A 27,964-nucleotide genomic window follows, 5' to 3' on the forward strand; every position below is an offset into this window, starting at 1 on the left:
TCAAAACGCATCCTTTTTTTTAGCTTACACAAAATCTGGTATAATGGAAGTCAATAAAAAAAAAATGGATCAAAACGTTTGCACACAATTGCACGTTTCATAAAACAGATGAAAAAAATTATTGCAAAAATGCAGTGTGAACACAGCCTTACTTGACATTTTTTTGTGTTGTGTTTTTCTCTCCTCTCTGGCATTATTTTGGCTCTGTGGCAGTTTTTCCAAAATGCAGCATGGTGATTTTTCAGCAAACTGCAATGTTTCTCTTCCATAGAGTTTAATGGAATTTCTTCTGTTTGTCTCAAAAAGCCAAAGGCCAATCAAGCCAAAAGTCAAAAACTTCAAGATAACCTTTGGCAGTGTTTCTGTAGTTTTTTTGGAGGCCTGGAAAACAGTACAAAAAAGCTGTGTTAGGGGCGCCCTAAGGCTATGTTCATACACAGTATTTTGCTCTGTATTTTTCAACCAAAACCAGGAGTGGATAGAAAACACAGAAAGGCTCTGTTCACACACTGTTGAAATTTAGTAAATGGCCAACATTTAGGCTACAAACCCACTTGGCGGGTCTGCAAGCGAGTCCTCTCGCTGCGTATTTGCAGCGAGACTCGCTGCAGATCCCGGCCCTATACTTATAATGGCAGACGGCTGGCTGGAGCATATACTTCAACTGGTCCCAGCCGGGATCAGGTGAAGTATCAGCTGCGGCGGCCGGGGGGTTAATGCGGTCGGCTGCTTACAAACTGGTAGCAGGGATGTACATCCCTGCTGCGTGTTTGTCTGCCATTAAAAGTATAGGGCCGGGGTCTGCTGCGAGTCTCGATGCAAATACGCAGAGAGGGGACTCGCTGCAGACCCGCTAAGTGGGTTTGTAGCCTTAATGGTAAATATTTGCTTTTATTGTAAAACAACCACTGTTGTTGTGAAATAACGGACGTTATTTGCCATTAAATTACGGCCATCCACTCAATTTTAACAGTGTGTGAACAAAGCCTTTGGCTCCATTCACACTACAGAATCGGCACCCAGATTCCATGGGGAATGCATGGTTCTGTGCCAAGTCCACCTGCACAGGGGGTGACAGGTTGCCTTTAACACAATGTTGAAATTGTGTGGATGGCCGTCATTTAATAGGAAATAATGTCCATTATTTCAAAATAACAGTGGTTGTCTTACAATAACAGCAATATTTGCCATTAAATAGCGGCCATCCACTCAATTTCGACAGTGTGTGAACAGAGCCTTTCTGTGTTTTCTATCCCCTCCTGGTTTTGGTTGAAAGACACTGACCAAAATACTGAGCAAAAATACTGTTTGTGAACATCGCCTTATAGTGGGACTGCACAGAAAACATGACATGACGCTTCTTTTTCTGCACTTTACCAGTTCTCCCACTGAAATCAGCGGCAGATGGTTTTTATAGTGTACAACCATGTGGATTTTCCTGAAGAAGTTGGAATAGTCCTAAATCTATAAAGGAACCTTGTATGGTGACAACTATGCAGCAGGCGAGAAGGATATGATTAAAAAAAATGTAAAATGTGACACTCTAAAATTAAGTAAAAAGCTTTTTCTTCAAGCTTTAAATACATTGCTTGGGCTTTGTGCACACGTCGTGCTAGCGTTTTGTCACCCGGAATGTTCAATAAACATGCGGTTTATTTGCAGCAGGGAATCTTTTGCCTCGCTCACCTCACAGGAGGAGCACGTTATATAGACCGTGAATGGGAAACAGCCGCGGGGCTCCCTCTCTGGTCACTGGCGGCACTGCAGCCAGAAGCTGCCAAACATAAGCATGGAGGATCAGAGACACAGTCGCTCGGCTTCCCCCTCCCCTTCAGTCAGCTCAATGTCGGAACGTTCCGAAGATGACGTCACGGAGCCTCGAATCCCGTGTCGCTCCGCTTCCGAAGGAAAGGAAAAGCAACAAGAAGGAAGAGCAATGGCGACACTGGATCGCAAAGTGCCCAGTCCGGAGGCTTTTCTGGGCAAACCGTGGTCCACCTGGATCGACGCCGCTAAAATACACTGCTCCGACAGTAAGAGCACGGCCCCATCCCATTGCTGTGTAACCGATCAGTCAGCCCCGCACAGCCGGGCTTTCTATAGGCATCTAGATGGATATATAGAAAATAAAAGTGAGAGACCGGTCCCTGGTGTCCCCCGCGCTACTCCCTGTAGTCCTGGTCACACAGACAAGCCCCAGGGCCAGCAGAAGCCATGTAGGCAGAGGGAGAGCCCCACAGGCAGCCTGAGTGTGTGTGTGCATGGACTGTGTGTGTCTATGGGAGAGAGGCCCATCCTTTAGTGCTGTCTGTGCTCCTCTCTCCACACGCCTGCTGGCTATGCTGGCTCTAGGTAGCAGCTATGGTGCCCCCCAGGCTGGCAGAGTGCTGGTGCCCATGGAGAGGCCAGGCGCAGGCTTCCTATACACTGCTATATACCTTGGCTCCCATGCATAGCCTGACTTTGGCTTTTCTTTTGCCCACAGATGTAGATTTAGAAGAGACTGGAAAAGACGGTGGAAAAAGCAGGGAGGTTATGAGGCTTAATAAAGAAGGTAAGTGCTGGACCGCTATACTCCGTTGGGGTGCCATGTTGGCCAATGAGCGTGGGTTATGGCAGGGGCATGTGGGTTCTATTGGGTGATGTGTTCATATGTATAAATGTGGATGCCAGGGAATGGAGGGATGTAGCGTTTCTACATACTTCTTCTTACAGGCCGATGTATGGAGGTGGCTCATAGGAAGCCTCTATGTACAGCCACCTAACACTAGGCTAACCCAACCCCAGCAGGGTACGACACACACCATGGAGCCAGGCCACCTTACTACTGCTTTAAGGCTGTCCGCAAGTCTTGTCTACAGGCCACTAAAGTAGTCGTGTTGTCTGCCAGTTTGGTCTATGTGTCTGTCTCAAATCTAAGTCCTTTAAGGCCTACAAGATGAGCTCTCCAGGCCATAATGGTATGGGGCATGGCGGATGGACTGGGCCTAGGTTTTTGTGTTGTATTTGCTTTTATTACTAGGCTACAAAAACCAAAATCAGACTGACTGCTAGAAAGGTGTAATTGACTAAGATCTACAGTAACTCATTTACCACCTGTATTGTATTTGTGTGTGTACTCAATGTATTTAGTTACTTTAGATCAGTTTTGTTTTTTTTAATTAACCCTATATCTCACATCATAAACATAATCCTTTTAACCTTGTTGCAGCTTATAGTTTCCCGTTTTATCCATTGTTATGCTGTCTTGAAATGACATGGTAAAGGCCGTGTATCCACCGTTAGTAAATCTATTTTGGTCTTGTTGTCAATACTCTACTTGCTGTCCTGTCAGTGGCCGTTGTTACCTATATTACTTCTGTGTTTCATTGCAAAATTTCCTAGTGATAAAGAAACAACATTGGCCAGGCGCAATTGTGTCCTCGCTGTTGTACATAAATGTGAAGCAGAGCTAAGATCCGGAACAGCTGAGCGGCACTCCAGTTGTAGTTGTACGTTGGTTTCAGACTAGTTTATTTAATGTCCGTATTACATCTAATTTTGTCGTGGACACGTTTGGCAGATGAAAATGCATATTGCATATAAGTCTGAAGAGAGAGGGATTAAAATATGGACGAATCCATGTTTAATCCATATTCTGTTCGTTTGTTTTGCATCATTTTAAGTCTAATTCATCCTCCTGTTTAGAAGATGCCCATTAGTCCTTACTGTACAGAAACATGGATACAATTCAGATGTCATTTTATTTGACATTGGAATTTTCATATTACAGACGTATTCTGACACGTTTGTGTAGCGGGGCCCCGTACGTATTTTAAGCTGGCTCCTAGTTATCAGTAAAATTGTACTACTAGACTCCAGAGCATGGGTCTCCAAACTGCGGCCCTCCAGCTGTTGCGACACTACAACTCCCATAATGCCTGGCCAGCTAAAGTTTTGGATTTGGCTCTCCAGGCACGATGGGAAATGTAGTTTTGCAACAGCTGGAGGGCCGCAGTTTGGAGACCCATGCTCTAGAGACACCATTTATGTAAAATGGATGATGATAATGGGTGAATGCTGAAGTAACATGTATGATGTTACAACCAGGTTTTTCTGAAGGTTTATTAATCCAGCTAACCAGTACCCTGACAGGGGGCTCCAAACGCAGCTGTCCACAGATTGATGCCTCATCCTTTTAGAGGAATCTTGTCTGGCTTATATGAGATTTTTTACTTTGTTCTAGTGGAAAGCTAAGGCATCCTTTTACATGGGTGTATGTGGCTTTGTAGTGCACAGTCTGTGATTGCAGGTGGCTCACGGAAGACACTGCATGGACCACCTGTAACCACAGACCATGCACTGAAGGAATCTATAGTCTGTGTGGTCTGAGCTTCATTGACTTATAGCAGAGATGGGGAACCTTTTGCCCTCCAGCTGTTCCAAAACTACAATTCCCATTATGCCTGGACAACCAAAGCTAAAGCTTTGGCTGTCCAGGCATGATGGGAATTGTAGTTTTGCAACAGATAAGAGGGCCGAAGGTTCCCCATCCCTGGCTTATAGACTTGATTGGGTGTGATACTGTCTTCAGTTGCCAATAATATATGGATCATATTCCACAGTTATGTAAAGAAGGCTTCTACAGCAGAGAACATGAAACGTTCAGCTTGGTTATTATTTACTCAGTTTCCTTTTTAAAGGGAAATTTGGATTTTATTTAAAATCATACCAGAGCTTGTAAAATAACCAACTACTCATTCTTTTGCCTGTCCCAACGCTGATGCTCTGTTCTGCCTTGGGCAACTGTTTAAATACACTGATGAGGTGCTGTCCCAGCTCTCCTGACAATGTTCCCCTGCAACTGCTGCTGTTAATCATGGTGTTCTGAATCCACTGCAGCCAGAGCAGGGAAGCATGTCATCAGGGTGAGTAATCAGAAGTAGGGATGGTCTGAACCTGCCGAGATTCGGGTTCGCACAAACCCGGACTCTCTGCAATGATTCCCGCTGTCTTAAACCTCCGTGCAGAGGGTGGATAAAGCGGGAGGACCACCTGGAAAACCGGGATACAGCCACAGCCATAGGCTGTATCCCAGTTTTCCAGGCGGTCTTCCCGCTTTATCCACCCTCTCCACGGAGGTTTAAGACAGCGGGAATCATTGCAGAGAGTCCGGGTTTGTACGAACCCGAATCTCGGCAGGTTCAGACCATCCCTAATCAGAAGGATCAGGGGTGACCTGGAGCGCCAGCACTGGACCGGGTGAGGTGAGTATGAGTTAGTTTATTTTCCAGCCCTGGCGGCTGCAGTATTGTTTGTAAATAACTATATAGGATAGATTAATTCATGCATTGTCACTCTCTCTTCATTAAAGAACAACTCCCACGAAAAATTTTTTTGGCTTATTTAACACACATTACATCATCCCCCCCCCCCCCCCCCCCCCGGTGACGACGATGTCAGAGCCGGGGGGCGGTCCAGCTCTTCTTCCTCCTCGGCATCTTCATAGAGAGTGAATGGGAGAGAAAAGGCTGCTGGTGCACATGCGCACCAGCAGCCTTTTCATTGGCTGGAGCGCCTCACATGGCTGCCAGCTTGCTCAAGCAAGTGCACTGGCAGCCTTTTCTCTCCCATGGACCCGGAAGTGAGAGACATCGCTGGATGGTAGACGCAGGTGACGGTGAGGCGGACGGCGGGCGAATCGAGTGGCGATCGTCACTGGAGAGATGGTGAGTATGGTGTCTGTGTTTTTGTGTTTTTTTGGGGTCCCGCCAGAGTTGTCATTTAAGATAATGCAGTAGGTTGACCCATCGTCATGTGTAGCACCACCAATAATAACATCTTTGTGTTAATAATTGGGGTCAGTTAGGGTCCATTTACACAGAAAGATTGTCAGCTAGAAACAGACTATAAACAGAGATCAGATCATACAGGAAGGCCTGAAATTTCTCCTCTTTTCAAATCCATTCCTGGCTTTGGCTTCAAATCTTTGGCAGATAATCTGTCTGTGTAAATGGACCCTTAGAAACTGTAGTTTGAGCTTTGGCATTTTTCGCTCTACTGTTCCACATGTGAAAATTGCTGAAAGTGCCACAAAACCTAGTATATGAACTCTGAAGCGTAATGGCAGAATTTTGCTACAATGAAGCTATTTGTATTACAGAGAAGGAATTTCTTTGATTGTATAACAGAGTAGCTATGTTTGGTAAAGCAATATAATCTTCCACTTAGTTAATTGCAAGTTTTTCAGCAGGACATTAATACAGAGTTTTTTATGGAATTGGCCCTGTTAAATGTAATGGTGCCTGGATTATTATTTCTATCTGACTTTATCTAGCAGCTACAGATACTGCCTATAAGGCTGTCCTGGATGGTGATAGTTGAAGGGGTTATCCAGGACCAGAATGGAATATCTGCTTTCTTCCATAAAAATGTCACACCTGTCCTATGGCTGTGTGTGGTAATATAACTCTGCTTTATTCACTGCTTGAATAGCGCTGTGTTGCAGTACCATACACAAACTAAGGACAAGCTTGGCGCTCTTTTTATTAAAAAAACGCAGTGTTTTTTTCTAGTTATCCATTTAAGAATTTTGTTTATTTCAGTTACTTCTGCATTGAACCTTGTGAATCTTGCTCATCTTTGCACATTGTTTTATAGGCTTTGGTACTATTCATTTACTGTTAACAAAAATGGGTATATTGCAAACTGAAGTTATGAATACTCAAGCACCGTCATTGCAGCTGTGTAATACGTGGCAATGAGTGCAAATCCCATGTGCTATAAACTATAGAGAAATGCCTAGATGTCCAGTATTTAGTCCGTTGTGTACATAACCTCTTCATTTAGAATACAATATATGGTTCTAGTGTGCCTTCTTGGCAGAAAGTGACTGACAAAGCTTATGGGCACCTAAGAGCTCCTTCTCGTGTAGGAAATAGTAGTACTTGCTGTATGTGGCTACTATGCATTGTTTGCTACAATGTACAAATTAGTTACTAGTAGGGACATTGAAATGTTTCTTTTAGAGGTTGTATCATGTTAAGAGGCGCTTTGGGGAACCTTCTAATACTAGGGGGTAATACAGTATGTGCCTTCATTGTTCTGCAAAACTGTTTGTTAGCCTTTTAAGCCAGCTTTTGTTGCTGTTGAACATGGTAAAATCAGAAGGTACCTTCGCTTGTATAATATAGCCCACCAGAGCTTGTGTTGAAGTGGCAAACTGTATTAATTGGAAAATTGGAAAATTTTGTTCATTTTATGTCATCTTCTTAATCTGGTGTGTTTTGTTTTGCTTGAAGAACTAATCTGATTATACCCTTGAAAAGTTGCCTGAATCTGTTCATAGGCTGATGATCCCACATATCCATGACAGATGATATATATTTTTTTATGTGGGGCTGTCTCCTACAGAGACAGCCCCACTCTTGTCTCCAGTTTGGGTGAGGTTTTGCAACTTGGTTCTATTGAAGTGAATGGAGCTTAATTGCAAACCACACCTGAACTAGACACGAGAGTCATGTTGTTTCTGGAAGAAAGTGGCCATGTTTTTGTAGCGCTGCATTCGGAGCACCTGGCATCATAATGAATCACGATGCTGGGAGTTCTGTGATTTACGTCTGTAGCACATCTCCCAGAACGTATGCATGCCCCCAGGTGGTTTATTTCTTTCTCCTCTGAAATAAATATGCATGTTTATAGTGGATTCAGGAGAAATAGCTTTTTGCTAAATGAGCGTTTGCCTGTACCAACTGGAATACGATTGGAGCAATGTTATTTGTTCTTGTAAAGGGTTTCCTTTGTGCCAAAAGAAAAAACAAAACAAAAGAAGAAACCTACTTGGAGGGTATTGAAATTTGTGTATACTTTTTTTTTTTTATCCCCACTGGGGACATGGCTAGATATACATATAAATTATAAAAAATTTGTTCGTCGTTTAATCAATAATTGCTATTCAACCGAATGATTATCGCTTCATTCCGAACGATTTAATGATTGTCCGAACAATAATCGTCCCGTGGCTACGGCTGCAAGTTGGAACGCACATACCCGTAATTAAAACTCTAGGGCATGCATACCCGATCATATTGCGAAAGGTGGAAGGACGCTCGCTGCCTAACCAGGTGCATGCGCAGATTGAAAGTTAAAATTAAAGCACTAGCATCAAAAATAAATATCAAGATAATGATGTACTAGGCGCTATATATATATATATATATATATATATATATATATATATATATATATATATGGCTCTAGTAAGGTGCAATAAATGTGTTGCCTATATAAACAAGAATTAAACCACAGATCAAGTGCGTCACAATTACATGAATTTCATATGAACTTGTTAAATACAATAATTATAAAATAGTGTGTGCATTATTGAACAATGAAAAATTACTACAAATAAAAAGTCCACAACTAAAATGTTCAATAAGTACAGATCCATATTATATCTATATTTATAATGATAGAGTGCAAATCACAAACTTTATTTAAGGATTTTCTTAAAATCGCTTGTACAATTGATTATTTATTTTTTTCTGAAAAATGACCCTAAAATGACAGGTACACTTTTTAAACTCCTGTTTCATTCTATTTGGGGCAGTTCACCCTGTCCTTAATAAAACAAATATTGAAAATAGTGATGTAGAATTTTAAAATTCTTTAGTCTGTGCCAGGAGCATCTTGCTTGTATCTAGTCTGACAAACCACAGTTATCACTGAACTCAAGGAGAACAGTGCTTGTATCTAGTCTGGAAACCAATGCAGAAGTACTGTAATGATCACACAGATGTAAGTTTGATACAATTGTATCAGATTTAGACAGTTCTCTGTTGATGAACTCCTCCTTTTTTTTTCTTTTTCTTTTTTTTTCTTTAGTTGCTGCCCCGGGAGTAAAGCCCCTATTACACGGAGTGATGGTAGCAGATCGTTGCTACCAAGGTTGTTTGTCTTTCATCTTAAATTATTACAAAAAGCAAATTTACACAAATAATTACATGAACATTTTTACCTGAAGCGATTATCGGCCGTAGTGGCCAATAATCGGCCAAATACAGCCTATAATGGCTTTGTGTAATAGGCCCTTAAGGTGGAGCACTTGATTAGATGCATTTTTACCTCTGTTTAGTTTCTGACCGGTCCAAATTAGGCCGGCCTTACACTTTACATAGCTGTCAGACAATGCTCTGGTGGGTGCTTATCTTTCCTAAAGACGTTAGGCCGTGGCATGATATAATTTAACAGCCTTATAGCTCTATACCATAACATCTGCAGTTAGGGGAAGGATGGGACACCCCCATACCAGTACTAGTGAGGTCAGCAGGTCAGAACCCCTGTGTATGGCTACCTTAGGCCTGTACTGATTTTCAGCTTTTACGCTGACAGCAGAGATACTAAAATCATCAGTAAATGAAAAACTATGTATATTAGTCCATCTTACTATATAAATTAAGGCCAGTTTATGTAACCTTACATGTTGTGATGAGCCCAACACTCTTATTCAGACCATGTGGTAGGAATGAGCTTTAGAGATACATTTTTATGTGAAGTTCTCCTATTAGACTTTGCTGTTTTTTCCCAGGCCTAAAATACATTGCCTCTTCTGAGGAAACTTTTATGTTTCCAGACCTTTTCAGCTTTATATATCTTTCCTTTTTTCACTGACTACTTGGTGGTGTTGTAAATTTGTTGCCAGTCTTAGAAGGGTCTCTGTTTATTGGTTTTATAATCTTTTGCTTTTGTGTCTGTATTTCTTTATAGTAGTCATATAGTCACATTTTGTAGAAGATGTGCCCCCTATTGTCTTGTAAGTTTCTGTTTTCATAGATTCTTTCTTACTACCATGAGAAATACAATATTTGATCTGTACTGTTATGTTCTGTCTGCACAGACCTCTGCAGGTTAACGATGGTGCAGGTAGCATCAGCATTTGTATGTAGACAAATATTTGCTGTGGTGACCATGATGTTAAAGGAGAGGTGCGGCAAAATTTTTTATTAAAGTATTGTACTGCCCCCCAAAAGTTATAGAAATCCCCAATATACACATATTACAGGAAATGTACATAAAGTGCTTTTTCCCTGCACTTATTACTGCATGAAGCCTTCACTTCCTGGATAAAATAGTGATGTCCCAACCCGACTCCCAGAGCCGTGCGGGCTGTGGCTGCTGAAGAGGATGATGGCAAGGGGACACTGAGGGACACAGGGCACTGGGGGGACACTGATCATCCCTCTGCCATCATCCTCTCCAGCAGCCACAGCCCGCACAGCTCTGGGAGTCGGGTTGTGACATCACCATTTTATCCAGGAAGTGAAGCCTTGATGCAGTAGCAAGTGCAGGGAAAAAAACCCTTTATAAGCATTTCCTGTAAAAGGGGGAAATTGGTGATTTGTATAACTTTTTTTTTTGGGGGGGGGGGCAATACAATACTTTAATAAAAATTTTCACCAGACTTCTCCTTTAATGGATTGTCCTGGATTAGATATAAACAATCTGCTTTGTCCTTCTCCAGAAACAGCTGAACTTAAAAGTGGATGAGCCTATGGGGTATTCTGGTTCTAGTGTTATATATTAAATAAAAAAACAACTCATACGTGCCTTGCCCTGGTTCCTTACTGCTCCCCAGCAGATCCTGTTTGCCTGATCTTCTCATTTTACATTAGGGCTGGACTACCCCTTTAACTTGTCTTAAATGCAGCAGGGGGATATTAATTAAAAGTAAGAACTTGGCTCTCCCTGTGCCCATGGTGAGCAAGGCATTTTCCCCCAAATGGTGATGACTCGGGGGAGAGGACTGGAGCTGCATCCCTCTCCAGTCACTGACTGGCTGAGCTGCCAGTCTGTCAGCCTGGTCTTGACGCGTCAGCGCCAGAGATCCTGGAGCCCAGCGGTGGTCCTAAGGCCGGTCACTGCTGCTCACTGTGGGCATAGGGGAGAGGTAAGTTCCTAGTTGTAATCAAATTCCCCCCTGCCGATTGCCTCGTTTTTGAAAACGCTGAACTTCTCCTTTCAAGTAAAATATTTAAGTGGAACTTTTCTGGTGGTTTCAGACTGCTTGATGTTATAGGTAAACACTGATGCACATCAGTATAATACCGTCTGCAATTACAGATTCGAAATTGCAGACCTTATTGCACCCATTCATTTCTATGGCCACGTGCACACATCTGTATTTGTAACTCATCTGTTCTGGGGACGTAATCTGTGGCACAAACTTTCCCCTATAACTTAATGGGCAAATTGCCATTGTCATTTTTTTATGATAGGCCACCAATGGCAATGTTACTGCACCCTGTTGTATTAACCCCTAGAGGACCTAGGGTATACCTGTACGCCCTGCCTGCCTGTCACCAGATGACCCTGGGCGTACAGGTACATCCTGGGTTATGAAGCGCTGTCTGGAGCAAAGCTTGCTTCATAGCAGGTGGGGGTCGGCTGCAATGAGTAGCCGGGCCCTCACCGTTAATGACAGGCTGCAGCAATCGTGCTGCAACCTGTCATTAATCCCTTAAACGCATTGAAAGTGACTCTGTTCCCACAATCTGACCCCCCAAACCGCTTGTATCTGTGTCAAATTGGCGTGGCCTAGAGTGTGTATGCCCCTCCATACCTCCTCCCCACCTTCCTCATCACTAGGAAAGCCCTGAACAGGATTTTTTCTATTCATCACCTGAACACTGCACAGGTGCCTTAACGATCCAGCTCATGTGCAGTGTTCACACAGGTGATGAATAGGAGAAATTGTTTTAGGGCCATTCCTAATAATGAGGAGGGACTGAGAGGCGGTGCAAGCCTAGGGCATAGACTCTCTAGGCCACGCCAATTTGACACAGGGCTGCAAGTTTAAAAGTTGATTTTTATGACAATAACTGCATTACTTGCCGAACAGACCCCAGGACAGATCTTTGATTAAAAGCAGCTATCCGAATGTACAAGTGGTTTGGGAGGGTCAGATTGTGGGTACAGAGTCTTTTTAAAGGGGTAGTGCGGTGCTCAGCAATTATTCACAGAATAACACGCATTACAAAGTTATACAACTTTGTAATTAATGTTGTGTCTGTGAATCGCCCCCTTCCTGTGTACCCAAAAGTGTGGTGCGATATACATACCTGACGCGTGTCGACCCCCGTCTTCTGTCGATGCAATCTTCGGGAGGCCGGCCGACTCGCTTCAGCCGTCCTGCATGTCGGCCCCTCTCTGCAGCGTCATCAGCTGCTCAGCTGCGACTGGCTGAGCATAACTATGCTCAGCCAATTGCGGCTGAGCACAGTTATGACGCGGCAGAGGGGGGCCGGCAGGAGCGGGTCGGCCGGCCTCCCGAAGATGACTTCTTTGAAGAAGATGGCGGACGGGGTCGGTCGACACGGATCAGGTATGTATAGTGCACCACACTTTCGGGTACACGTGCGGGGACACGGGAAGGGGGCTATTCACAGACATAACATACATTACAAAGTTGTATAACTTTGTAATGTGTGTTATTCTGTGAATAATTGCTGAGCGCCGCACTACCCCTTTAAGTGTAAGTGACAGGAGCAGCTCCTGTCACTTACCGATCGTGACCCCCGCAGTGTTGGACCGCCAAAGGTCTAACCTTCCTCTGTGCGGTCCAATTGGCGCTCTGCTCATTGAGTCTGCCACAGGCAGGCTCAATGAGCAGGGCGCCTATTACACTGATCAATGCTATGCCTATGGCATAGCAATGATCAATGTATGCATGTGTAATTGTGTATGCGTGTGTAATTGTCTGATCTATTAAAATGTAACAATCGCCATCCCTTTCATTTACGCCGTTCACCGAAAAGAGGGAAAAAAGTTCCAGAATCACAGATTTTTTTTTTGTGTACATTATATATATATATATATATATATATATATATATATATATATATACACACACTCACCGGCCACTTTATTAGGTACACCTGTCCAACTGCACGTTACCACTTAATTTCTAATCAGCCAATCACATGGCGGCAACTCAGTGCATTTAGGCATGTAGACATGGTCAAGACAATCTCCTGCAGTTCAAACCGAGCATCAGTATGGGAAGAAAGGTGATTTGAGTGCCTTTGAACGTGGCATGGTTGTTGGTGCCAGAAGGGCTGGTCTGAGTATTTCAGAAACTGCTGATCTTCTGGGATTTTCACACACAACCATCTCTAGGGTTTACAGAGAATGGTCCGAAAAAGAAAAAACATCCAGTGAGCGGCAGTTCTGTGGGCGGAAATGCCTTGTTGATGCCAGAGGTCAGAGGAGAATGGGCAGACTGGTTCGAGCTGATAGAAAGGCAACAGTGACTCAAATAGCCAACCGTTACAACCAAGGTAGGCAGAAGAGCATCTCTGAACGCACAGTACGTCCAACTTTGAGGCAGATGGGCTACAGCAGCAGAAGACCACACCGGGTGCCACTCCTTTCAGCTAAGAACAGGAAACTGAGGCTACAATTTGCACAAGCTTATCGAAATTGGACAGTAGAAGATTGGAAAAACGTTGCCTGGTCTGATGAGTCTCGATTTCTGCTGCGACATTCGGATGGTAGGGTCAGAATTTGGCGTCAACAACATGAAAGCATGGATCCATCCTGCTTTGTATCAACGGTTCAGGCCGGTGGTGGTGGTGTCATGGTGTGGGGAATATTTTCTTGGCACTCTTTGGGCCCCTTGGTACCAATTGAGCATCGTTGCAACGCCACAGCCTACCTGAGTATTGTTGCTGACCATGTCCATCCCTTTATAACCACAATGTACCCAACATCTGATGGCTACTTTCAGCAGGATAATGCGCCATGTCATAAAGCTAGAATAATCTCAGACTGGTTTCTTGAACATGACAATGAGTTCACTGTACTCAAATGGCCTCCACAGTCACCAGATCTCAATCCAATAGAGCATCTTTGGGATGTGGTGGAACGGGAGATTCGCATCATGGATGTGCAGCCGACAAATCTGCGGCAACTGTGTGATGCCATCATGTCAATATGGACCAAAATCTCTGAGGAATGCTTCCAGCACCTTGTTGTATCTATGCCATGAAGAATTGAGGCAGTTCTGAATGCAAAAGGGGGTCCAACCCGTTACTAGCATGGTGTACCTAATAAAGTGGCCGGTGAGTGTAATATATTTTATATACACACACACACACAAATTAAAAGTGATGAAAACGTCCGATCTACACAAATATGGTATTAATAAAAACTAGAGATCATGTCACAACAGGGCCATTTAATTAACAATAAATTGCAAAAAAAAAAAAGGGTTTAATAAAATAAAAAAAAATGGTTGCCTATGGTTGTGTTCGGACTGACCTATAGAATAATGGTATCATGTCACTTTTACCGTATAGTGCATTACGTAGACACAGGAACCCCAAAAAGTTACAATACTGCATTCTTTTTTCCCAAATTCACCAATTTATATTTTCATAAATAATATATTTGGGTTCCATCATACATGTTAAGGTAAAATGAAACAAAGAAACAATGACACAAAGAACACATGTTCCTGAAACAAACAAGCCCTTACATGGCCCTGTAGATAGAAAATTGAAAGTGCTAGAGCTCTTAGATGGGGAGGAGGACAAAAAGGAAAGCGCAAAAAATGAAAATTGGTGCAGTCCACTGGGTCATTTTGGGCTTGGTCCTCAAAGGGTTAAAATTTCTGTTCCCCTTTATGTTCCGGGAGCTGTCCCTTTATTGACTGCAGATAGGTAATTCCCTCATACGATCGTCTTTTCAGAGGGGCCCACAAAAGTCCATGGTCTATTGTGGTATACATAGTTTTCTGAGGTAAGACTATATTCAGATGTCTGTAATACAGCTGCATATGGGAGCTGTATAGTTAGTGTCAAGAACCATTGTTGTTAACATTCAAAAGATATACATAGGTGCTTGATAGCCCATTCTGAGAGTAGTCCACCAGTCTTTTTTTGCTATAAAAACCCCTTTAGTGTAGAGATGTGAATGTCAACATTTTTGATGTATACATCTGATGGATGCGTGGGATGCTGTGTGAAATGAGCCTTTCCTGGTTTTTATGTGGAGGTGTGGTTTTGTCTTTCATAACTTTTTTTTTTAAAATATTAATTATATTTCTTATTACACTTGTACAGGTGTGGTATAGAAGTAATGATGGTTGTCTCTTTTACTCAGTTGCACATGCTTCTGACAGAATTTCTTTCCTTAGTCACTAGAACACAGAATGTGTTTTTGGGGATGGGACTAGAGCACAAGAATTCAAGATGTCTCAGGCCAGAACATAGGTCATGTGTCGGGGAAATAGGGAAGTTGAGTAATAATTCAAGAATTTTCTAATGTCCTGTACTGCAGATCTACAACATAGCATGGCTACAGTTACTTTTTGCAAGGGCATCAAAATCATGAATTCTTCCTTTTGGTAAAAGAGTGGGAAAAAAATCCTTTAAATGTCTTTAAATATCAAAATGTATATGCCCCGAAACAGATAGTAGCTAGTATACTGAAAATGTACATCTGTGAAAAATGAATTTAAAACAGAATATGAATATCAACATACGTTTGAATTTAAAATGTTGTGTTTATAGACTGTGTAAATAGACTTCGGCAGAAAGTATGGAGGGAAAAAAAGCTTTATTATGCTATTAATATAAATTCTCTTTTTTTTCACCCCCAAATCAAAACTGTCAACATCTCAGCGGAACCTGACAGGCCCCATTTTACTGTAGGTCTGTGGGGTCCAGCATTCAGGCGAGCCACCATTGCCCATTGCCTCATACCTTCTTCTTGTAATGGAAATTACAATAATGATGTGAATAGAGCCTAACTGTAAAAAAAAAAGCTGCTTTTACAGAAGACTTTGTCTCATAAATGTTACCAAGCGGTCGAAAATAGTTAGGTAAAAAAGTTAAACAAAATTCTTTTATGAATGCTGCATATGTGTTCAAATCTGGCCTTAGGATGCCTTCACACACACCGGATCCGCAGCGGATTTCACGCTGAGGATTCGTAGTGAAATCCGCTGCGGATCCAGTGACAGTGCATCCCTATGAGAATACATTCTTGCAGCGGGATTGGCATTCCGCTGTCTGTATGTAAGTTAACCCCCCTGGCGGCCGGAGCATACATCACCTCCTCCCCGCTTCGGATTGCTTTGGGGGTTCCCGTCATCTGCTCGTCCCGTTCAGCCAATCAGTGCGCTGTCCCACCGCAGCCACTGATTGGCTGAGCGGGACGTCCTGCTGAGAACCCCCGAAGCAAGCCGGAGTGCGGAGCAGGTAATGAATGCTCTGGCTGGCGGGGGGTTAACATACATACAGGCAGCGGGATGTCAATCCCGCTGCGAGTATGTATTCTCATAGGGATGCACTGACACTGGATCCGCTGCGAATCCGCATAATGAAATCCGCTGCAGATCTGTTGTGTGTGAAGACACTCTTACACAGTAGACTTATGAGTTCTGGGTGTAAATAGGCACCAAAATAGCTTCTATAGCAGTTGACATATTTTACTTCTTAGACACAGCAGTACAGGTCACCTAAATACTGCACTGTATGCACCTGTACATGGTATAGAACATGAATCAAAGTACGGTTGAGCTGATGGCCTCTCTCACTCCAATGGTAGGGTTGTTATGAAGCAATACAGCAGTACAGTTCACACATCTGTACTGCTGTCTGTGGCTATGGACCTTTGACTACATATGTGCTTTGATAGCCGTTCGCAATTGCACGAACGCATTTCTTAGGTGAATAGTGATCCATGCTATTATTGCTGTTCATACTAGGGCCTGTCGGCATCTTTTGCAGCACATATCACAGCCCTGTAACACCTATGGGTATATGAATAGAGCCATAGTAATGAATGGGTCTGTAGTCTGTCCATGATTGTGAGCAGAAATTGCAGACGTGTGCACATACCCTTCGGCAGGGTTCACAATTCTGTTACTTCACTGCTTATTTTGAGCTTCTCTAATATGTTTTGCAATAAAAGAATTTGGAAATAAACTGATATTGTTAAAATCCACTTTGTTTGCAATGGGAATTTATTTGCATCAGTTTGTGTCCACTTATGTACATTCCATTTGTTTTCCGTTCTTTGAATGAAGCACAAAACGTGGCTTGCAGTTTATGTGATCTGTAAAAAAAAAATGAATTGTGTTAAAACAGGCATAAAATGATGTAAACAGAAGAAAAAGGGTTTACAAACTGTTTTTTGTTGTTGTTTTTTTTTTTTTAAGGATTCTTATAAATTCATTTTGCAAAAAAAAAAAATCACAGTTTTCATTGGTTTGTTGTATAGGATCAGTGCTGCACACCTCTGCCTTAAAGGAGAAGTCCGGCGAAAATTATTTTTTTATATGTTATTACTTATGGAAAGTTATACAATTTTCTAATGTACATTAATTATGGGAAATGCTCATATACTGCTATTTCCCTTAATTTAGTGTATCAGGAAGTGTTAGAATTATCTCTGAAGCAGTGACGTCACGACCAACGGTGTAATTCCTATGGAGTGTCCAGCAGGGGGCGCTCTATATATAGAAGTCAATGAGTACCATTGACTTCTATATATAGTGCGCCCCTGCTGGACACTCCATAGGAATTACAGTGTATGTAATGTAATGTAATGCACTGTACTGTTGTGACTTTATGAATACATTTATGGAATACTTTGGGGAGCAAGTGTCCTTGCTCCCCAAAGTATCCCATAAATGTATTCAATGAATACATTTGCACGGCACCGAGCAGGGATGGAGAGAGGTGGTATCTACCTCCCCCCTCCCTGCTCGGTGCTGGGAACATATACAAAGTACTACTCCCCCATTATCTGCAGATAATGGGGGAGTAGTACCTGTGCTATCCCTATCACCGCCCGCGCCGCCGCCGCTCACACAGGGGCTGCTATTCATCGCGCCGCTGATTCCCCGCCGCCCGCGCCGCTCCTAACTACCCGCCCGCTCGCTCGCCCGCCCCGTTCCTGGCCGCCGCTCTCTGCTCATGCCGGCCGCGTCAGCCCGCCCCCACCCCGGCCGGGAGCACGGCGCTTCCTGGTGTCCCCGGCCGGGGTGGGGGCGGGCTGACGCGGCCGGCATGAGCAGAGAGCGGCGGCCAGGAACGGAGCGGGCGGGTAGTTAGGAGCGGCGCGGGCGGCGGGGAAACAGCAGCGCGATCGTAAGTTTGATGCCGGGAGGAGGAGGAGGGGGAGCGGCGGGGGGCATGAATAGCAGCCCCTGTGTGAGCGGCGGCGGCGGCGCGGGCGGTGATAGGGATAGCAAAAGGTACTACTCCCCCATTATCTGCAGATAATGGGGGAGTAGTACTTTGTATATGTTCCCAGCACCGAGCAAGGGGGGGGAGGTAGATGGCACCTCTCTCCCTCCCTGCTCGGTGCCCTGCAAATGTATTCATTGAATACATTTATGGGATACTTTGGGGAGCAAGGACACTTGCTCCCCAAAGTATTCCATAAATGTATTCATAAAGTCACAACAGTACAGTGCATTACATTACATTACATTACATACACTGTAATTCCTATGGAGTGTCCAGCAGGGGCGCACTATATATAGAAGTCAATGGTACTCATTGACTTCTATATATAGAGCGCCCCCTGCTGGACACTCCATAGGAATTACACCGTTGGTCGTGACGTCACTGCTTCAGAGATAATTCTAACACTTCCTGATACACTAAATTAAGGGAAATAGCAGTATATGAGCATTTCCCATAATTAATGTACATTAGAAAATTGTATAACTTTCCATAAGTAATAACATATAAAAAAATAATTTTCGCCGGACTTGTCCTTTAAATTGTAAAGCCGGTGCTCAGTGGTAACTGGGTTCTTCAACCATAAGTCTTGTATAGGAGAAAACCACGGCACTCGATGTTGCAAGAATAAGTGAGGGTTTTTATTTAGCAAATAGATACAAGGTATTTACTCCGACCGTACATAAGAAATGCAAGAGATGAGACCAAATAACATATGGTGCGACGTTTCGGTCCGCTATGGACCTTCCTCAGGCAATGGGGTCTCTCATGTGCTGTATGCAGGGAGAAGGGTCCACCGATCCTTCTCCCTGCATACAGCACATGAGAGACCCCATTGCCTGAGGAAGGTCCATAGCGGACCGAAACGTCGCACCATATGTTATTTGGTCTCATCTCTTGCATTTCTTATGTACGGTCGGAGTAAATACCTTGTATCTATTTGCTAAATAAAAACCCTCACTTATTCTTGCAACATCGAGTGCCGTGGTTTTCTCCTATACAAGTTTTCATTGGTTTGTCAACCAGCATTAGATGTCGAAAAAAAAAATTCAAACTCATGCTGAATATATTTATTTCTATTGTCTGTAGAGCTGACATGTAATGCAACCAACATAATGCTATCAGTCCATTGTAATGATGTGGACAGCAAGTTTCTATGTGCCATTTCTGAGATCTTTACATGGGATTCCCTGCATATAATACATTTGGTGCTCAATGTTGCTGATGAGATATTCCTTGTTACTTTGTTATAATTGCTTCTATTATGCTTGATTTCTGCAAACTCTGTAATATTTTTTATTAGGCAAAAGAGCTTCATTCTGTACTGACAAGGCTGTTTTCCAGCCTCCACCCCCCTCAATTCTTATCTGTTGCAGAGAAGCAAAGAGCTGACAGGATTGCGGTATCCATACTATTCCATGGAGGGTTGATTTGTCATTGCCCCAACTAGCCAGAATCCTACTCCACACTGTCGAGGGGCAAATACCCCGAAAAGGCTGTCTGTGGATGAAAGCCTGCCCTGGCAAGCCCTTGTCATGATCGCAATACTCGTACCTTGAGTTAGACATTGACAAAAAGAGGCCACCCTGGTATTTCCCCATTTGTGTTCCAATACTTGCAACCGAGTGGGACTTAAGGGGCTATTTATCAGGGTGATGTGGTGCTCTCGCAATCATGTAGGCACCCCGTGGCAACAGGCTAGAGATTTCTGGCTATCCCGTGTTTTGAGACTCGCAACCGAGACTCCACGGACTCTTGTTTTGCGTATTCCATGGAGGGGCCAGCCTTGTGAGTACAGAAAGAGGCTTTTTTGTCTAATAAAACCTATTGGAGAGTTTTTTTTAATTGCTTGTTCTATTGATTTCTGCAAAGTTTTTTGAAAAAACCCCAGTAACGCTTTAAGTGGTATACTGGGTTTTATTATTTTGTCCTATCCAAACTCAAACAAATGGAGGTAAAACAAAACGGGAAGTTGAAACAGGATTCTGGTTACATTTATGAAGTAGCTACAGATCTTCAGTTTTGAAGTATTCATTGATTTTATTAGTTTACTGAAACTTCAAATGCCTGGCACCCAAATCTGTCATGTTGTTTCTGTGATATGGCATTGTATTTGCTGTAAAAGATGATTAACCCAAAATCTCAAAGATTGTGTTCTGTATTGGAAATTTGTGTAGTTGTGGCACTTTATTTTTTTAATTCTCTTTTTATGCCATCATTTATCCTTACAGAACCTTTCCAAAATTAGTGTTTTGTGACTGTCAATAGTTTTAGCCTGGTGCTAGGACCGTCACCAATCCAAAAATGCTCTAGTGTCTGCATAGCTGTCTATGGGGAGTTGGCTTTGCCTTGTAGATTCTCTATTGACCGTGTATTTTGGGAAAACTATTAGAAAATCCTTGTTGAATGCCGCCTACTTTTACAACATTCATCTCTGTATATTAAGTCCAAAACACTGATATAGACTATGAGAGAGCCACCATGGAACAGTAGGATTGGTCTTCTCTATGTTGTGGCAATGCAAAAGTAGCATCTTTGTGATTTGCCAGAAAATGTTGATTTCTATGTAGCTGCTAAATATTTGTCACAGCAAGTATAACTGTTCATTACAAATGTTGTCGGATCTCATTAAGATAGTGTGCTAAGTAGGTGGATTGTGGCTCCTGTTTACCCTCCCTGAGAGAGGGAACAGCTTGTCATATTTGGTAGCTTATAGCTGTATATTTAGTATTTTCTTTATAGCAAAGCTCTCTGTTGTGTTGCATATAGAACATTATAGAATGTCTTCTGTCCTGGGCACATATTTCTTCTTGTGTGGAACCTCTATCCTGCAAAGCAGTGTCCATCATGAAAACACGGGACGATTATCGTTTAAAAAATCGATAAATTGTTTGGATTTGAACAATATTTGTTTAGTGTAATAGCAGAGAGTGAATAAACGACCACCAAGAAATCGTTGGTCGTTTAATAGAATTTGGACCTATTTTTAACGTTGATCGTTTGCATATAATAAGACGTCATTCGCAGTAGCGGCGAACGCAGTGACGACAGGACGAACGCAATAACGATCATAAGTAACGATCATCGTTCCATGTAATTGGGTGAACATTTTCAGGTCGTTCACCATAAAGGTCGTTTGAGTTCATTTATCATTAATCGTTGATCGTCGAAAAATTGCTTTGTGTAATAGTTCCCTTATTGTTCAGAAAGTGTTGGGAGTCAGAATAAGGCAATTTTTTAAAGTAATAAAATGAAAATACATAAACTGGTTAATATGGACCTGAAGAATATAGATAACATGTTAGATTTAATACATGGTTTATGGCTTAAAAACAATTATAAAACAATTATAAAAAATATAATTTATTAAGTATCAAATTGGTATTGAGCATTGAAAAAAAAGTTGGTATTTGTATCGAACTTAAAATTCTGGTGCCATCACTAGTGTGAAATTACCTTTCTAGTGTTACTGTCTGCCACCCAGTCCAGTGCAGTTCTACTGCTTTTGAGTAGACTTTTTTTTTTTTTTTTCTTTGCTGTTTTTTACCTGTTAAAGTGTACCTCTCAAGTTGCCTGTTCTGCAAGGCTCAGCATGGAGAGACACAGCCACCATTAATCTATCTGCTTGCAGAAGCCCAAAGCCTTCCGTGCAGGATTCCTAATAATTGGAAAAGGGCTCGTGCACAGAACCTGCTAGGATTTTGCGCTTTATAATGCACAACAGTTTTATCAATTACAGTGTCTTATAGGGGAAGTCCAGGGAAAATAATTTTAAGATATGTTATTGCCCAACAAAAGTGATGAAAATTACTAATAGACACTTATTATGGGAAATTCAGCTATAGTGCATTTTCCCTGCACTTACTACAGCATGGCGTGTTCAGGTCTCTGTAAAGTTGGTGATGTCACGTCACATAAACTGCCAACTCCTGCTCAGTGTAGGACAGACTGGAGCAGCAGGAGTCATCAGTTTGTGACCTGAACACACCATGCTATAGTAAGTGCAGGAAAAATGCACCATGTGTATATTAGTATTTTTCATAACTTTTGTTGGGCAATATCTTATCTAAAAATTATTTTACCCAGACTTCCCCCCTTTAAAGCTGTATTAGACGGCCTGAACTGCACTGCAAATAAACACCCGTCTGCTTGATCTAGCCTATTACGCTGCTCAATAATCAAGCGACCAAAGCTAGCGATGTCCGCACAGACCTTGCTTTAACCAGCTGTCAGCTGCGCATCACCTATCACATGGAGAGATGTGCGGCCGTCATCCAAGCTTCTTTTGTTATGTTAAAAGGGCCTTACGGCTGATTGTGTGTCTAGGTCCTGGCATAAAATCATTGGCTGACGACTATGTGTAATAACGATGCCCAGCTGATGGCTAACTAATGTGTACAAAAAAATAAATAAATAAAATTACATTCGTGCATACTTGACCACGCTCCCTGGTGCATCTGCCCACTCCCTGGTACCTCCCTGTTTTCTGCCTGCTGTCTGTAGCCTCCGATGGAACTGTAGAGCCAGCCTCTAAAGTGACAGGCTGCACAGCCAATCACTGTCCGTGGCCAGTGATTGGCTGAGCGGCCTGTCCCTTCAGAGGCCGGCTCTGCAGTACTTGCGGCAGCTGCTGGACCAGGCAGAAGACAGCAAGGTGTCGGGGAGCATGGTTAGGTATGTATGACATTCTTAGGCTTTTCTTTAACCCCTTAGTGACCGCCGCATGCATATTCAGGGCGGCCACTAATGGGCTTTATTCCAATGCGTACGCCTTTTAACGGCGGGCGCATCGGAATAAATTACCGCCCGGCGGCGGCTGCAGGACGGGTGATCAGCGGTCAGTGTGACCGCTGACACCCTCCTGTAACTGCCCGGAGCGGAGGATTCTCCGCTCCCGGCAGTTTAACTCGTTAAATGCCGCTGTCAAAGCGTGACAGCGGCATCTAACGGGTCCTGGTGGATCCCGGTCGGCGCCGCAGGTCCACTTACGTGATTGCGATGTCCCGCGGCGCCGTCCAGGGTCCCGATGTCTCCATGGTGATCCAGGGGTCCTAATGAAGGTCCCCGGGGTCACCATGGAGATGCCTGATGCTGACAGGGGTGGCCGTGGCTATTGCCTGTCAGCATGAGGTATGATACAATACACTGCAGTACATCAGGTACTGCAATGTATTGTATCAGTGATCAAAGTATTTTACATTAGTGTACAGTAATGTACACTAGTGTAAAAGTGAAAAAAAGTGTGCACCAAACACAACACAGCCCCCCCCCCCCAGCCCCCCCCCCAATAATAAAGATGCATTACATTCCCCATACCCAATAAAACGTGACGTAAGTGATCAAAAACACAAATCATATACATATTTGGTATCGCCACGTCCGTAACAACCCAATCTATAAAACTATATCAATAATTATATCGCACGACACACGCTGTAAAAAAAAACAAAAAACAGTACCAGAATAGCTGTATTTTATCAATCCACTATATAAAATACGTCATAAAAGAGATCAAAAAGTCATATACATATAAAACTTGGTATCAATAGACACTACAGATCTTCCCGCAAAAAATAAGCCCCAAACAAGCTCTGTCTGCGGCGACAGTTTTTGTGGGTTTTTGCTAGGAAGATAGTTTCTATTGCGCCAAAGTGATAATAGTTAAAAAAACCTATACAATTGTGGTATCGCCGTAACCGTGCCGACCCAGAGAATATATGTATTATGTTATTAGTGACCGCCGATACGGATTTTTACGGCGATCACTAATAGGCTCTATTCTGCTGTCATCAGCTCTTTATGGAGATGGCGCAGAATAGTGCAGCGGCGCTGGTAATGCCCGCAGCCCCCTCCTCTCAGCTATCGGAGGTAGCTGAGGGGTTGGGGCAGAGTGTGGGGTCAGTCCCGGCCAGTCCCCTCACCGGCGATCGCCGTTATTACCAGTATAATGGCGGCCACCAGTAACAGACATTGCCAGCGCAGCTGAACGCTTTCATCTTTTCTCACCGTGAATCCACAGTGAGAGGAGATGAGAACATGTCCCCCCCCCCCCCCCCCCCTGTCCCCAGAATTAACCCTAGTGACCTGGTCACTGACGCTCCCCTCCCAGGGCGGCCATCTGATCCAAGATGGCCGCCGCCATCTCTGTGAACAGACTTTGTTCACAGTGATGGATTCCTAAAAATGATCAAAGCCTCATTCTCTCCACCACCGGAGGTGGCGGAGAGAATGGGGCAATGATCGGTGACCACCCGGTGTGGTCCCAGTACAAGTGATCAGCGGTATATACTATATATCACTGATCGCTTGTTCCAAATGGTGCCGGCACTTTTTTACGCCTGTCACCAAATTTAAGTGCCCTGGATTACCCGTAACCACCCTGGATTACTTGTAACCACCCCAGATTACCTGGGTAACCACCCTAGATTGCCCGTATCCACCCCAGATTGCCCCTATCCACCCCAGATTGCCCATAACCATTCCAGACATCCAAAATGGGGTGACTTTTGGGGGGGGGCGGGTCTATTCTGTAGACATTACAGGGGCACTGCAAACGCACCTGGCTCACAGAAACTTCTTCAGAAAAATCATGCACTGAAAATGCTAATTGGCACTCCCTTCCTTCTGAGGCCCGCTGTGTGCCCACAAAGTGGTTTATTCCCACATATGGGGTACCGTTCTACTCAGGAGTACCTGCGTTACATATATTGCGGTGAGTTTTCTCCCCTGTTCCTCGTGAAATTGAGAAATTTCAAACTAAACAAACATGTTATTGGAAAAATTACATTTTTTTCATTTTTACTGTCTTCTTTTGAATACTTTCCTCTAATACCTGTGGGGTCAAAATGGTCACCACACCCCAAGATGTATTCTTTGAGGGGTGCACTTTCCTAAATGGGATGATTTTTGGAGGGGGGGTTATTATGCTGACACTACAAGGGCGCTGCAAACGCACCTGGCACTCAGAAACTTCTTCAGCAAAATCTGAACTGGAAATGCTAATTGGCGCTCCTTCCCTTCTGAGCCCCGCTGTGTGCCCACACAGTGGTTTATGCCCACATATGGGGTACCATTCTACTCAGGACAACCTGCGTTACATATATTGGGGTGAGTTTTCTCCCTTGTTCCTCGTGAAATTGAGAAATTTCAAACTAAACAAACATATTATTGGAATTTTTTTTTTTCATTTTTACTGTCTTCTTTTGAATACTTTCCTCTAATACCTGTGCGGTCAAAATGGTCACCACACCCCAAGATGTATTCTTTGAGGGGTGTACTTTCCAAAATGGGGTGACTTTTGGGGGGGTTCTATTCTGCTGACACTACGGGGGCACTGCAAACGCACCTGGCGCTCAGAAACTTCTTCAGCAAAATCTGAACTGGAAATGCTAATAGGCGCTCCTTCCCTTCTGAGCCCCGCTGTGTGCCCATACAGTGGTTTACGCCCACATATGGGGTACCATTGTACTCAGGAGAACCTGCGTTACAAAATTTGGGGTGCATTTTCTCTCATGTTTATAATGAAAATGAGATACTTTAATCTTAACAAATATATTATTGGAAAATTTTCTATTTTTCATTTTTTTCCGGCCTAATTGTGAATACTTTCCTCCAGCCACTGTAGGGTTAAAATGCTCATTATACCCCTAGATTAATTCTTTAAGGTGTCTAGTTTCCAAAATGGGGTCAGTTATGGGGGTTTCCAGCATACAAGCCTCCTAAATCAACTTTAAAAAAGAACTGGTCCCTAAAAAAATCAGTTTTGGAAATTTCATGAAAATTTGATAATTTGCTGATACATTTCTAAGCCCCTTAACACCCTAAAAAAGTGAAATATGTTTACGAAATGAAGCCAGAATAAAGAGGACATATTGATAATGTGACTTACTAACTAATTTTTGTCATGTGACTTTTTTTTTTTAGAAGCAAAGAATTTCAAAGTTCGTAAAGTGCAAAATTTTCAAATTTTTCATTATATTTTGATGTTTTTCACAAAAAACACACAAGACAGTGACTAAATTTTGCCACTAACATAAAGTACCATATGTTACGAAAAAACTATCTCCGAATCGCTAGCATATGTTAAAGCATCACTGAGCTATAAGCGCATAAAGTGAGACAGGTCAGATTTTGAAAAATGAGCCTGGTCATTAAGGCCCAAACAGGCTTGGTCCCTAAGGGGTTAAGGTTAATACCTGTTCAGTTATTGAGTTCAATTATTGCAACATTAGTTCATGTGGGGCACCACTATATTTCACAGAGTACCGTACATTGCTTATAAACTTGTCTCTCTCTCTATATTTTTTTTAACCCCTTAGCGACCCATGACGTATCTGATACGTCATGGTGCCGCGGGGGGTGTCGCCGGGAGCTGATCCCGGCTGACATGTGCAGCCGGGCAGTGCCTCTATAAGCCGGTGCGGGTCCCGTTGCCGCGCCGGCTAATTAAGCCTCTAAGTGCAGCTGTCAAACCGTATCGCAGTGAATTTTCTGCTGCGATATGCAGCAGATTTGATGTAAATAACTGAACACAGCATCAAATCGGTTACAGATCTTCTGCGCATCGTTCGTGTGTGTTAGCACCCTTAGTTGTATTTTTTTTTTTTTTTTTTTTTGAAGTTTGAGACCTGCAGTGACATCTGATTACCAGTTGGGGGCACCCTAATATTATTTGTGCTTTCTGCAAAATATAGTAGTTTAACAAATGCTCTTTACAAAGGAGACATTAAATTCAACATTTGTTACTGTTTCCAAAGACTTTAGAAGACACCAAGGGCTGTTTTGGTAGCTGCATTTGTTCGGTACAAGGCTGTAGTGTTCATACAACAGCAGTTAAAGGGCATGTTTATGTGACTGATGTGGCATGTGAATTGCACCTGCATTCTGCATCTTATTGTTTTCAGAAGAAAACCATATAGTATGAACTATGGTATGAACTTTTGACTTCTCAAATTAAAGTAAATGATGCATTAAATTATTTTTTTTTTAACTTTTTACCATACATTAAATAGCCTTGTTGAATTGGGCTAAATCTGCATCTGAAACCACATTATACGAAGTGAATTTCACAGTGAGAAGCGGAGTATGCTGCAGGCAGAAAATGGGGTGAAATGTAATTAAAACAACAGAGAAATGGCATATTTGCTAGTACAAGGGCTGGTTGTAGCTGACTGACCTGAGATGATGCTGTTAGGTTGGTAGTAGAGGACCTTGATGTGAGCTGGCCTGTTGTATCTGGACAGGGTTTACGTACAGCTGTGTGGATATTCTAGCAAATGAAGATTAATCAGCTAAACGCAAAACAACCACACTCATCCTCTTCGTGTCTTTTTCCTCTGTTAATCCTGACATGTCAGAACTTTCCATCTGTATTCCCATCCATCGGTCCTCAGAACAACACATACCTATGCAAATTTCCTTCATTTGAATGATAAGTAGGCTAAGTACATGTAAATTAAATGCATACATCTGCAGTCAGAGCCCTGGCCTGCTTGTGACTCTCCAGGCCTGAAGTGCTCATCCCTTGCTCACAGCATTAATAACACCTGCACAATTGGCTGGGACAGCGCGGCTAAGAAGGAGCTCCTTGTGTTTACTTCTAACCGGCAGAATGCGCTCACCAAGTGCTAGAGGACTTTCACTGTTGCCTGAGACTTGGATGATTCTCAAGATGTAATGCCGAGTGGTAATTTAGCTTCGCTATAAATTTTTGCCAATACTGACTCAGTATA

General features: G+C 43.0%; 1 protein-coding gene across 3 annotated transcripts in view; it reads left to right on the forward strand.

Annotated features, from left to right (window-relative positions):
- The first annotated feature begins 1,887 nt into the window (after positions 1–1,887).
- ATXN7L1 (ataxin 7 like 1) overlaps positions 1,888–27,964 on the forward strand; it is an 83,371-nt gene continuing 57,294 nt past the window's right edge. For 2 of the 3 annotated variants that reach the window (XM_069977617.1, XM_069977625.1), the window contains exons 1-2: positions 1,888–2,033; positions 2,486–2,554. In XM_069977617.1, coding sequence (XP_069833718.1) covers positions 1,937–2,033; positions 2,486–2,554 — 166 coding nt within the window. In that variant the 5' untranslated portion in view covers positions 1,888–1,936. Of the gene's footprint in view, positions 2,034–2,055; positions 2,133–2,485; positions 2,555–27,964 lie in introns of those variants that run through there. The other variant, XM_069977632.1, reaches the window with a different exon arrangement.

The sequence above is a fragment of the Dendropsophus ebraccatus genome, chromosome 1 (assembly GCF_027789765.1).
Source record: "Dendropsophus ebraccatus isolate aDenEbr1 chromosome 1, aDenEbr1.pat, whole genome shotgun sequence".
Classification (NCBI taxonomy): Eukaryota; Metazoa; Chordata; class Amphibia; order Anura; family Hylidae; genus Dendropsophus; species Dendropsophus ebraccatus.